Genomic DNA, 12,369 nt, shown 5'->3' with positions numbered 1-12,369 from the left:
GGGAACCTGTCACTGGATTTATGACCATGCCGCGAAAATTGACAGAGCACTAAGTTCAGGCCACCTCTGGTGAGTGATGCAAGATAGTCTGATCTATGTAATTAAGAAGGTGGCAGTCCAAACAAGTTATTGGCAAAACCCAATTTGGATCTAAAGAAGGCTATTGAGATAGCTCTTTCATTGGAAAACTGTTTTTAGGAACTACAGAGAATATCAGATAGCAATATCCTCCGACTGGAGAGAGGGGCCTCATGCAACGTCCATCCCTCAACTGAGAGCAAAGGTATCAGAAAAATATCCCTGGCAGTGGTGGAGCCCAGGCAGTCAACGGAAGTGAGGGGTAGACTCCGAGGGAGTACATTCCAGAAGGTTGTAGATGCCAGATAGCAGACTGTCAAATGCTGCAGAAGACCACAACTGAGGCTAAGAGATACGAGTGGTCAAAACATGTGCTATTTCGAGAAAACACCAAGGCTAGTGCTGGACCATACAGTACAGACAGGCCACATCCAAAGATAAAGCAGTTAAATCGCATCTCTATGTCAAAGGTTGTCCCCATAATGGTGGAGTTGTTAGTAAATGGCCATCCATTAAAAATGGAAGTGGATACAGAAACTGTGGTCTCATTATGAGGAGCATATTTATAATTGCCTCTCGGCTGGTATTCAACTTCTGGCCACCTATGCAGGAAAACCAGTGGAGATAAATGGACCATAGTAACTTGTGGCAGCAGTTGGCTCAACTTTTATTCATCATTGTACGGGGACAAGGATCAAGCCTTATGGGAATAGATTGGCTCCAATGATTCAGATTGAACTGGCTAGAGATCTTTAGGCTAGGCACAGGCAGACTGTACAAAGACATCAATAAGTACCTGCAGTCTTCCAAGAAGGGCTTGGGAAAATAAAGGTAGCCCAAAGCTAAGATTTTCATCAACCACAATGCTATACCTAAGTACTTTATAGTGAAACCAGTTCCACATTCCCTAATGGAAAAGGTAGAGTGAGAACTGGAATGTCTGGAAAAGTTGGGCATAGTAAGACCCATAGTTTGCAGAATGGGCTGCACCTGTCGTTCTGTCCTTAAGCTGGATAAATCAGTCAAACTTTGTGGAGATTATCAGTTTACAGTTAATAGGGTTTCTAAATTTGACAGATGCCCCATGCCCTGGATCTAAGACCTGTACACCCAATTAATTGGGGACCAAACATTTTCAAAGTTGGACATAAGCCAAAGTGCATCTCCAACTTGAATTGGACAAGCCTTCCCAAAAGTACCTAACAATCAATATGCAAAAAATGAGCACATTCGTCTACCTTTGGGCTCTCATCTGCATGCGTCATTTTTCAATGAATCATTGGGAATATGCTCCGAGGAATACCTCAGGTAACAGTGTACCTGAATGATGTCTTGATGACAGGAACTTTGAAGCACAAGCACCTATACAAACCTGGACAAAATCTTACGGTGATTTTCAGATGTCAGATTATGCCTTAAAAGGGAAAAATGTATCTTCCAAGCAAGTGGATTGATCTACTGGGCTATCAGGTGGAAGGCAAAGGCTTTCATCTGGTGGAAGACAAGATGAGGAAGCATTAATTCCAAAGAGCCCCACTGAATTGTTATCCTTCCTGGGATTAGTGAATTATTACGTAAAGTTTATTCCAAATTAGCTTCCTTGCTGGCCCCCATGGATGCCCTGTGGAAATATCTAAGGTGGTCTTGGATGGTGCCACAGCTAGAGGCGTTCAATAGATTAAACAGCAACCTTTGTCCTCTAATTTATTGATTCCCTTTGACCTTAAGATCTAAAAAGGACTTTATCTTGATATGTGATGCCGTTCCTTAAGGGACTGGGGCAGTACTAGTACATCGCTGGAGAGATGGGGTAGAGAAGCATATTGTGTACGGATCTAGGACCCTCTCGGACACTGAGTGGAAAGGTATTCCAGATTGAGAAACAGGGATTGGCAGTTGTTCTCAGCATTATAAAACTCCGTCAATCTTTCTATGGTAGATGATTTTTCAGTGACTGATCATAAACCACTCTTGGGACATTTTAAAGAAGACAAGGTAATCGTCCCCATTGCCTTCGTCCTGATACAGTGTTGGGTCTTGTTACTGGTGACTTATGAATACCTCCTAGAGCATTGGCCCAGGATCTGGATAGCTTATACTGATGCAAAGAGTCGTCTGCGATTGGTTGGGAGTTCAACTTCACCATCAGCTATGGAAGAGGTTGTGATGACCCTCAATTTGTTAAACACCATCTGGGAATATGCGAGGCAAATCAAGGCCTGGGCACAAAAGGACCTAGTCCTGTCTAAATTAAAAAACATAATACTGTATGGGGGATTCACAGGACAGCCCTCAGATGAAATGAAACATTACTGGATAAAGCAAAATGAGCTCGGTGTTGAGGATGGCATCAACCTCTCTGGGATTTCCGCGTAGGTGTCCATCACCCAGAGTGACATCCAATATTTATGGCACAACACATAGCCACTCTGGGATTTTAAAGATGCCAGCCAGGAGCAATGTATGATGGTGGCCCAGTCTTGATGCAAACATTACCAACTTGGTTAGACAGTATGAAATGGGCCAAGAAAATGAAAAACTCCCTCACTAGGCTTTCCTAAATCCATGGGAGAGGCCTGGTAGGCCCAGGATGCAAGTACATGTTGACTTTGCTGTGCTTATTTTGGGTTCCATATTCATGATTATGTTCGACATGCATTCCAAATGATTGGAGGTACATTGTATGAATTCCACCCCTTTTCCATGTTAACACTGAGAAACTGCAACAAAGTTTCTGCATTTGCGAGATATCTAAAGTCTTGGGCCAAAATTTTACCCGAATTGAGGTGGGCTCACAGAAAGGAATTCTCCATTGGCCTTGGGTGGGATTTTACGAGCCTTGCCCGAGCAACATTGCAAAATACTGGCCCTGGTCTCTGCTAATGGCACTGCCTTTACTAGCACTGAGTTTCAGAACTTAATGCTTTCCAATGGAAGCAAACACATTAGGATTCCACACTAACACCTGTCATCAAATGGGTTGGCTGAATGAGCAGCGCAGACTTTTAAGCATGAAGAAGCAAGAGTCCATTGAGACCAAACTGATGTGATTTTTTATTCAAGTATAGGATACCCCTCACGTAATGACAGGAACAGCCCTAGCAGAATTATTAATGTGATGATTAAACATACTTTTCCTAAACCTGGCAGGAAGAGTTCTTCTAGCTCTTTGCCAGAAGAAAACTATGATTCTGTAAGAACATGATGTGGAGATGCTGGCGTTGGACTGGGGTAAACACAGTAAGAAGTCTCACAACACCAGGCTGAAGTCCAACAAGTTTATTTGGTAGCAAAAGCCACTAGCTTTCGGAGCACTGCCTCTTTGTTGCTCTTTGTCACAAACCTGATGAAGGGGCGGCGCTCTGAAAGCTAGTGGCTTTTGCTACCAAATAAACCTGTTGGACTTTAACCTGATGTTGTGAGACTTCTTAGTCTGTAAGAATAGACAGACCATTCAAAACTGGCAACCCAGTCCATGTGAGGAACTTCGGGGACAGCCTCAGTTGGGTCTCCAGAATTATAATACAGAAAATGGGACCCATGTCGTATAAAGTTCAAGTACACAGCAAGGTTGTCAGAAAACACCTGGACCATTTCTGGAGTAGGAAGCCTGTGCCAATGCATGCCTCATTACCAGCCACAGTTTGGCCATTGCTAGCCTCAACCCACAAGTGATGTCGACTCTTTGCAGGCCCCTCTGGATAAAGTAAAGTAAGTTTATTTATTGTTACAAGTGGGCTTACATTAACACTGCAATGAAGTTAGTGTGAAAATCCTCTAGTTGCCACATTCTGGCACCAGTTCGGGTATACTGAAGAGAATTTAGCATGGCCAATGCACCTAACCAGCACGACTTCCGTACTGCGGCAAGAAATTGCAGCACCTGGAGGAAACCCACACAGACATAGGGAGAACGTACAGACTCTGCACAGACAGTGACCCAAGGCTGGAATCGAATCCGGGTCCCTGGCACTGAGGCAGCAGTGCTAAGCAGTGTGCCACCATGCTGCCCCATACAGACTCCAAAATAGATGTGGAAGAGACCAGCATCCTCACTGAAGGGAGGTCTCAAGATCCAGAGTCGATGGCTTTGCTGCACTCTCTTCTGAAGCAAAGGCATCCCATCAGCTTACACTCCAACCTTCAGCCAATCCCAGGCTGATCGCTAAGAGGTGAAAAAGATTCCCTGTGGTGGGGTGTGGGTGAAGAAACTGATTTGAAGAGGTTGGGATATTATGACAGCCATGGCGGATCATCAACAGTGGGGCTCATTGAATATGAGGGAGTGGAGGCAAGCCCATTAGGGAAGGAGCAGTGGGGACCGGGGCGGGGGGGGGGGGGGCGTTAAAACCAGCTGGCCCAACTCAGGTAGAGGTTGATGGACTTGGGACTGATCTACACTCTGTAGCCGTTGAATGATGCTCCGATATCACTGTAAATAGGGTGATTGGTGATGCTAAGGTGGCCTCAGTAACATTATTACAATATGTTTCTAGCTGAATGTCAACACCAACAGGAAAAGATTTCAATCCCTCAACTAGTAGCAACATATTATGCGTCAGTGCACTGTTGCCTGGCTGCAGCCCTGATCCCTTCATTTCAATGTACTTCTGCCACTGTGACTTAAAAAGCCAAGTCTTGGGATGGCTTCTGAAAGCTGAAGGTTAATTTCTGTAACCATGGCCAAGGACACCTTGTCATATTTCAACGCACAATTCTGACATGTAATAAGGTGCATTTATCAACCAGAGTGATGATAAAGCACATCAACAAGGTGTGTGGAGCAGTACTTCACATTCCTGGATCGATCTGGAGGAATCCTACAGCATAGTCTGACTTGTGTCTAATGGATTGTGATTCCATGCAGTTAAATTATGCCTTGCAGAGTGGTGTCAAAGAAACTCCAGTGGTAGAAAGCTCACATGGGCAGCAAGATGAGCAGCAACAAACCAAAGAGATTTCAGAAGGCAAGAGACATTTGTGCCATGCTCCTACAGAGAAGCATAACATTAATTTTGATACTAATCACAGTAATAAGAATCCTGTCAATCTCCATCTTTCTCTCCAGCAACACCTTTTCTATGAAAAATGACAAAGAAAATACCCATTCATACTACATGATAACAACTTTTAAACCTTTCAAATTACCATGTATGAATGGATAGAAACTGCAGTTCAATGATTGTTTTAACCAGAACTATGTTTCCTATTGGTGTCGAAGTATGATATCTACGCTCTTAAACCATGCTGTCATACGTGGAGTAATAGGACTGGCACTCACTGCCAGGAGACCTCTTTCTGTTGACAATGGTCCTTGGGTACTGCCATAAAGTGAATGCTATACTTTAGCAGCACTTCCGTTGCCTGCATATAATATTCTCTGAATTTTTTTTCTCGAGTAAACACAATTTAAAGGCCGTTAAAGGCTTGAAGTGCTGGATGATGTTTGTTTCTTTAAGTCTTTTAAATCTTGCAACAGATTGCTAGTTAGAGGGTGGGATATATCAATCTCTATAGCAGAGGTGTTGATGACACATGAAACTAAATTTACAATATCAGCCCTAAATGTTACATGGGGGAATGATAACTGCGTTGTGAGGAAATCCCAGTCCACTCTGCTTCCAGTAAACATTGTGCTAAATAAGGAGACCCAAGGGTTGAATTTCACGTCCATTAGGTGCACGAGATTGGCAGATGTAGAATCTGCTCCAGGGTGAAATCAAGACCCACCCAGCATGTAACACATCAACTAGTTGACCTATCAATCCAGGAGGGGTGGAAGTACGATTTAAAATCTCTAGGGGCAGCTCTCTAAAGCTTGCCAGGAGTAGTGGGCGAAGCTGAAGTTGCTATCTACAACCATTAAATGAAATATCCTGTTGTCTGGCAACGGCGTCAGCACCCTTTGGGCATGGGAGGTGGGAGGGCAAGTCCAGTGGGCACTCTGTTGCCTTGTTGCCCTGAGGAATGTCTGGGCATACTTTTGGAGGGGGTCAGTGCCAGGTGTGACATCCTGATGCCAACGGTTGACAACAGGAGACCACTGCCCATAACCAAGAAAATGGGCAGAGGTGGCTGCCCAGAGCAGCATATAATGATAGATATTAGGTACAGTGCTGCAAAAGGTTGAAAGATTTTCTGCATTTGGCAAGGCTGAGTACAAAGGTAGCATGGAATTGTGTGGAGGAGTGTAGTTAGATGGCCATTGGAGTGTTTGTGCCAAATGACACTGATGCCTGCACTGGTCAAGGCTGGGAGGTCTGCCTGCTTGGCCTGAGTATACTGGAGGGTGAAGTATGTCACTCTGATTCACATCGCAACCTGGCTGTTAGTGAGGAGTGGACCAGGCTGAAATTGTGCCTCAAGGAGAGGGAGCATGAATGATGAACTCTCTTCTATCCTTTCAGAAGAGAAGGCATAATTTGGTGGGGCACACACGAACTGGAGGTGGGGGCCCAATCTCCTGGCCCTGACCCGCTATGACATGGATCCCCTGGAACCTGAGCTTGTTCCACGAGTCACAGTGAGGCGGGGGTCTTAGAAGAAGGTAAGAATGTGCTGCACAGATGTGAGAGTAACGAGTGGTGCAAACATTGTAGGGTTGTCTTATCTGAAATAGAAATGTCAAAGTAAGAGTGCCTACTGACCCTCCAATTAAGATGACACTATGCTAGTTTCAGCTATAAACTATTTTACATTGGCATTCGTACCTAGTTAAAAGCAATCATTTTACATTGACAGAAATAACAAAAGAACTTGCAAGTGTCAGCTAAGTTTAGCTAAATAGGTTTTTAGAAAAGTATTGTTAATCTGAATTTTGTCAGTAATTTGCTATAAGTTCAGTACAAAAATATTTATATTTATTTATTTATTGACTACAGCTCAGCCTTCAACACTAATATTTCCACGAAACTCATCTCCAAACTCTGGCTTGGGCCTTGGCACCTCCCTCTGCAACTGGATCCTGAATTTCCTAACTCACAGACCACAATCAGTAAGGAGAGGCAATTCCTCCACAATCATCCTCAACACTAGTGCCCCACAAAGTTGTGTTCTCAGTCCCCTACTATACTCCTTGTATACCAACGCCTGTGCGGCCAAATTCCCCTCCAATTCGATTTTCAAGTTTGCCGATGATACCACTGTAGTGGTCAGATCTCAAACAATGACGAGACAGAATATAGGAATGAGATAGAGAATTTGGTGAACTGGTGTGGCAACAATAATCTCTCCCTCAATGTCAACAAACAAAGACGATTGTCATTAACTTCAGGAAACATAAAAGGAGAACATGTCCCTTTCTACATCAATGGGGACAAAGTAGAAAGGGTTGAGAGCTTCAAATTATTAGGTGTCACCAACAATCTGCCTTGGTTCCCTCATGCCGACACCATAGTTAAGAAAGCCCACCAACCTCTACTTTCTCAGAAGACTAAGGAAATTTGGCATGTCAGCTACCACTCTCACCAACTTTTACAGATGCACCATAAAAGGCATTCTTTCTGATTGTATCACAGCTTGTAAGGTTCCTGCTCTGCCCAAAACCGTAAGGAACTACAAAAGGTCATGTATGTAGCCAATCTGTCACGCAAACCAGCTTCCCATCCATTGACTCTGTCTACACTTCCCGCGGCCTCGGCAAAGCAGCCAGCATAATTAAGACTTCACGGACCCCAGGTACTCTCTCTCTTCCACCTTCTTTCTTCGGGACAAGGATACAAAAGTCTGAGGTCATGTACCAACCGACTCAAGAACAGCTTCTTCCTGTTGCTTTCAGACCTTTGAACGGTCTTACCTTGCATTAAGTTGATCTTTCTTTACACCCTAACTATGACTGTAACACAATGTTCTGCACTCTCTTGTTTCCTTTTCTACGAATGGTATGTTTTGTCTGTATAGTGCAAAAGAAACAATACTTCTCACTGTACATTAATATGTGACAATAATAAATCAAATCAAACAAAAGAAAAGGTAACGACAGTCGTTCAAAAGCACCTCAAAAGGCTGCAAAGAGCAGACTCACTTAATAAAACCAGACAAAAAAAAAATCCCAGGAAGCAGATGAGTACAATACAAAATGATTTGCTCTGCTTTCCTAACTTCAGCTAACATTGTAATCTGCAGCAACATACACCTGTATGTAACATTAGTTTCTTTTTGTGAAATTATACCTCAAACAATACATTCTGATGTTTTCCTTACAAAAAGGAAATCATTTGCGTTTATATAGCATTTTGTACAACTTTAGTCCCAAAGCACTTTACAACCAATTAAGTGCTTTTTGTAAAAAATGTCAGCCAATGTGTGTACAGAAAGGATCCCATAAGCAACAATGAGATAATGACAAAACCTCGCAAACTTGCTACTGGGCTGGTGGATGACACTGTGCTCAACGGAGATCCTTGCCTTCAAGGTACTCACCCCATCATACCCAACCTTCACTTCACTGTTTCTTCTTCGGGAACTGCTTGTGGTCCCAGCAGTGGCTGCTGCTCCTGTTGGCGCTTCTGGGTTGAAAGGACTGCCGACCATTTGATTGGCTGGCAGCTCTCTGAATCTGAACTTCCTCTTTGATGGCCAATTTACATCCCAACGGTGCCCGTCTCCACATAAAATTCTGACATAAAATGATATCTGAATGACCACTGTGGCAAACTGTTAGTGGTTGAATTCACTTACTGGTCATCAGGATGTTTTTATGGACGCCATAGGCTGAAGGACTGATAAGTCGCTTATGCTTGTGAAGATGAGAGTGGTATTAATTTTTACAATGATAACCACATTCATTTATTGGTGGAAAAAATATTTTCCCATCAGTTTGAAAGAGTTGATTGTATTTTAGAACTGAACATAGTAATAGTGACATAACAATTTTATGCTCTCTTTTTCTGGCCAGAAAGGCTTAAGCACAAGAGCTGGAAATTAAAATTTCTATACTGCCAAGCTCACAACATATGCCTTGAAGCAACCACATTCCCAGGTATATAGTTTGTGAAGTACTTGAAAGTTTGGCAAGATAACACATGGTAATTTTTAGTGAGGTAACAATTGAAAAGCGGCTGTTGCTCTGTCGATGTACTGCTTAGCTATAGCTGTCAGTCTTGGCACAATGGTCACAATTTTGCCTATGAATTAGCAGGCTATGTGTAGGCTGAAGCCCTACTCCAGAAACTTTAGCACAGGATCTAGGTTAACACTTCTGTACAATACTGACCAAGTTAAACCAAGTTCCTGACTGATATCTCAAGTGGACATAAGAGACATGGTGTGTGCTATAGAATTCATAGAATCATGTTGTTTGTCCATCATCGTCGATGAGGATCATGACACCATTAGTCATTTTGAGGCTAGATGCGATGTGTCCAAAGATGATTGATCAGGCCAATTTGGGCATGGAATGTCCTGGCACATACTGGACAGACTTATGCAGGCACTGTAGTTGTTGCGCTGGTGGCTCGGGACTTGCGCAGCTTGTGCTTCAGCAACGCACCTTGCTTCGTAAGCTTGACAGCCTTTGTGGATGAGGCAGCGCCAGGTAGGGCAGTTTTGTGCCAGCGTTTCCCAGGTGGTCATGTCTATATCAAGTGACTTCTATGATCAGCGCCTTTGCTCCCACAATGAACAACCCAGACGAGATGAAAGACCAGTTCTATGAAGAACCAGACAGCTATTAACAACAGTGAGCAGTACTGACAAGCTGATCTTGCTTGGCGATTTCAATGCAAGAGTAGGGTGTGACTCTGCAACTGGCAGGGAGTCAATGGGAGGCATGGAGTGGGCAAGTGTAACAGTAATGGCCTACTCTTGACGAAGACCTGTGCAGCGCACGACCTCCTAATTACCAACACAACCTTCTGTCTGCCTAAGCATTGGCATCTCATCAACTATGTCACTGTCAGTAGAAAAGACAGGCAGGATGTCAGAGTGACCAAGGCCATGTGTGGTGCTGACTGCTGGACAGATCACAGGCTCACTGTCTCCAAAATGAGGCTCCGCATCAGACCCAAGAGGCGACCATAAGGAAGCAAGGTTATGAAAAGAATCAATGCGACCAAGCTAAAGAACCCCAGCATAGCTTCAGCAGTGGCTGAAGACTTAGGAATCAAGCTCGCTGACCTACACCTTGCAGGCAGCGCTGAGGATGACTGGGAACACTTCAGGGATGCTCCCTCCCTCCTAGCCTACCCCAATCCCCCAGCAGGCTGAGCACCCCCAGTAGGCTGAGCCCCCCCCCTCCAAAAACCCCAACCTCCCCTGATAGCTGGCCTTCCTCCTTCCCTGACCAATTCCTCGGCAGAGTGGCAGCTGGGCCCCGCACCTCCACCAACTGCCCTCCAATCCCTGCCCTGCCCAATAGGCCCTAACCCCTTGGCACTGCCCAACAGTGGCAGGGTGTCCCCAGGCATTGGCATTTTGCCTCTTGCAGTGCCAGGGACACAAGCTGGCACTGTCAGGGTGCCTATGCCAAGGGGGCACCACCCCACTGACGCACAACCACCCGATTGCCCTCCCTTCACACCTTGGGTTGGCTTGCTAGTTCCCCAAAATTGGGGAGCTAGTGCAATCCCCACTGGACTGAAACACTCAGTGGAGTGGGAAAGGCTAGGGGCCTGGAGACTTCAGTCCTGGGCCTGCTTATTCATTTCACTTGTCGGGAAATGATCATTTAAATAATTTCCATGTCTCCACGTTGATTTCCGGCACGGAGCAGAGACCTCCAGACATCTGGCGCTGGGAGATGCAAGTGGGTGCGAACACTTGCGCAAACCCCGTGAATCGGCTGCCATGTGATGCTCTTGGCCCGCTGTGCTAAAAAATTAGAGCAGCGGGATGGGAGAATTGTGGCCATGGCTGCAATCCAAGATTAACTTTTATACTTGAATGGCTTGCCACCTTGTTCATGCAATCTAGAATGAAATGTGGAGATAAGCTTAATGGAGATTTATTATGTTATGATAATTGTAATTAAATATTAGGGGTCATTTTGTGAAAAAGATGTACACTGACTCAAAGTCTTGCCCATTAGAAATGCATATCGGAAATTTCAGTGTGTGCTTCCCATGATTTTCCACGTCATGGATAGATAATCATGAAGATGTTTAATTTTCTGATTTGCTCTTCCAAAGGGTGAGATTGAACATCAGATACACGATTTCAGAAAATAATCCAGTCTTGTATTCTCTAACCTTGAAATACAATTATTTCTTTCTGGAAACACCTTTTGGAAACATATACCAATGACCAATTAAGATTATGATCATGGCCTGTACTTAGATTATTATTATAAATACCAACACTTAGCAAGAATGTGTGGCAACTTTCAGACTCAGCCTCCCCTTTTCCTCCTCCAGACAAGTGCCTGACTCACCTCCAATAAGACAAAGTTAACATCATCTATTAAACTTCCATGATAGGCACAGAAACATTTAAAACCCAATAAATAATTTGTAGGCCTACCTGTGGTGAATAACCCATAAGAGCCCAGAGGTATCCAGCAGTCAAATTCCTGCCATGTGAAAATTCGAGTTCATCTGCCTCTTCTCGATTCAGAGCTATATGTAAACAGCCATGGTAGTCGCCTATCAACCGTTGCCCACCATGCAGGTCCAAAATGTCCCATGTGCCAACTTTACTAAGTGCTCTTGTTAAGTCAGTAATGTGACGAAATGATAAGTGACCTGAACATAGATTGAAAACGTTTTTAGTTTTTAATAAAAAAATTGAAGAAATACATCACCTGAAATTTCTTTATTAAAAACAAAATTACATCATTCCCATCTGCAACCCACTTGCTGTTTTTCTGGACAATTTTGAACATACATAATTTCCTTTTTGCATGTAGCAGTCTTCCTACATTATGTGGTACAGTATACCCTTGCTGTTAAAAGCCAAAGAAGTACATTATATAATGAGGCTTGTGCTAAAACAAGATCATTTACTTTAATGTAGCAGCTGTATCCAAGCATTTTTGTTCAGATTGTGGCGCTTTGTGTAATGAAACCTACCACATCATCTGTTTTTGAATGACCATGCGTGAACTGAATAAAGTATGTTTTATTTATAGATTTATATACACTAATAACTCATGCTAAAGGAATTGATATAACTCGTGAGCCTGTATTTGCAAGATAGTAAAACATTAATTGGATGCATTTGACTTTTTCTGAAGCAGTACGTATGACAACTTGTACATTTTTAGTGTATTCAATATTGTTAAACAATCCAAGACATATCACAGAGGTATGATAAATTAAATTTGATACTGAGACATACAGAGATATTAAGGCAGAT

At 43.5% G+C, this 12,369-nt stretch overlaps 1 protein-coding gene across 4 annotated transcripts in view; it reads right to left on the bottom strand.

Annotated features, from left to right (window-relative positions):
* Positions 1–12,369, bottom strand: part of LOC145354404 (uncharacterized) — a 234,128-nt gene that overhangs the window by 156,146 nt on the left and 65,613 nt on the right. For 3 of the 4 annotated variants that reach the window (XM_080205677.1, XM_080205679.1, XM_080205678.1), the window contains exon 6: positions 11,536–11,756. The exons of the other annotated variant lie outside the window; for it this stretch is intronic. In XM_080205677.1, coding sequence (XP_080061803.1) covers positions 11,536–11,756 — 221 coding nt within the window. The remainder of the gene's footprint in view (positions 1–11,535; positions 11,757–12,369) is intronic. 4 annotated transcript variants of the gene reach the window in all.

The sequence above is a fragment of the Carcharhinus amblyrhynchos genome, chromosome 17 (assembly GCF_965287045.1).
Source record: "Carcharhinus amblyrhynchos chromosome 17, sCarAmb.v2.hapA, whole genome shotgun sequence".
Classification (NCBI taxonomy): Eukaryota; Metazoa; Chordata; class Chondrichthyes; order Carcharhiniformes; family Carcharhinidae; genus Carcharhinus; species Carcharhinus amblyrhynchos.
The sequence above is the reverse complement of the archived record's forward strand: the minus strand, read 5'-3'. Positions and strand labels throughout refer to the sequence as shown.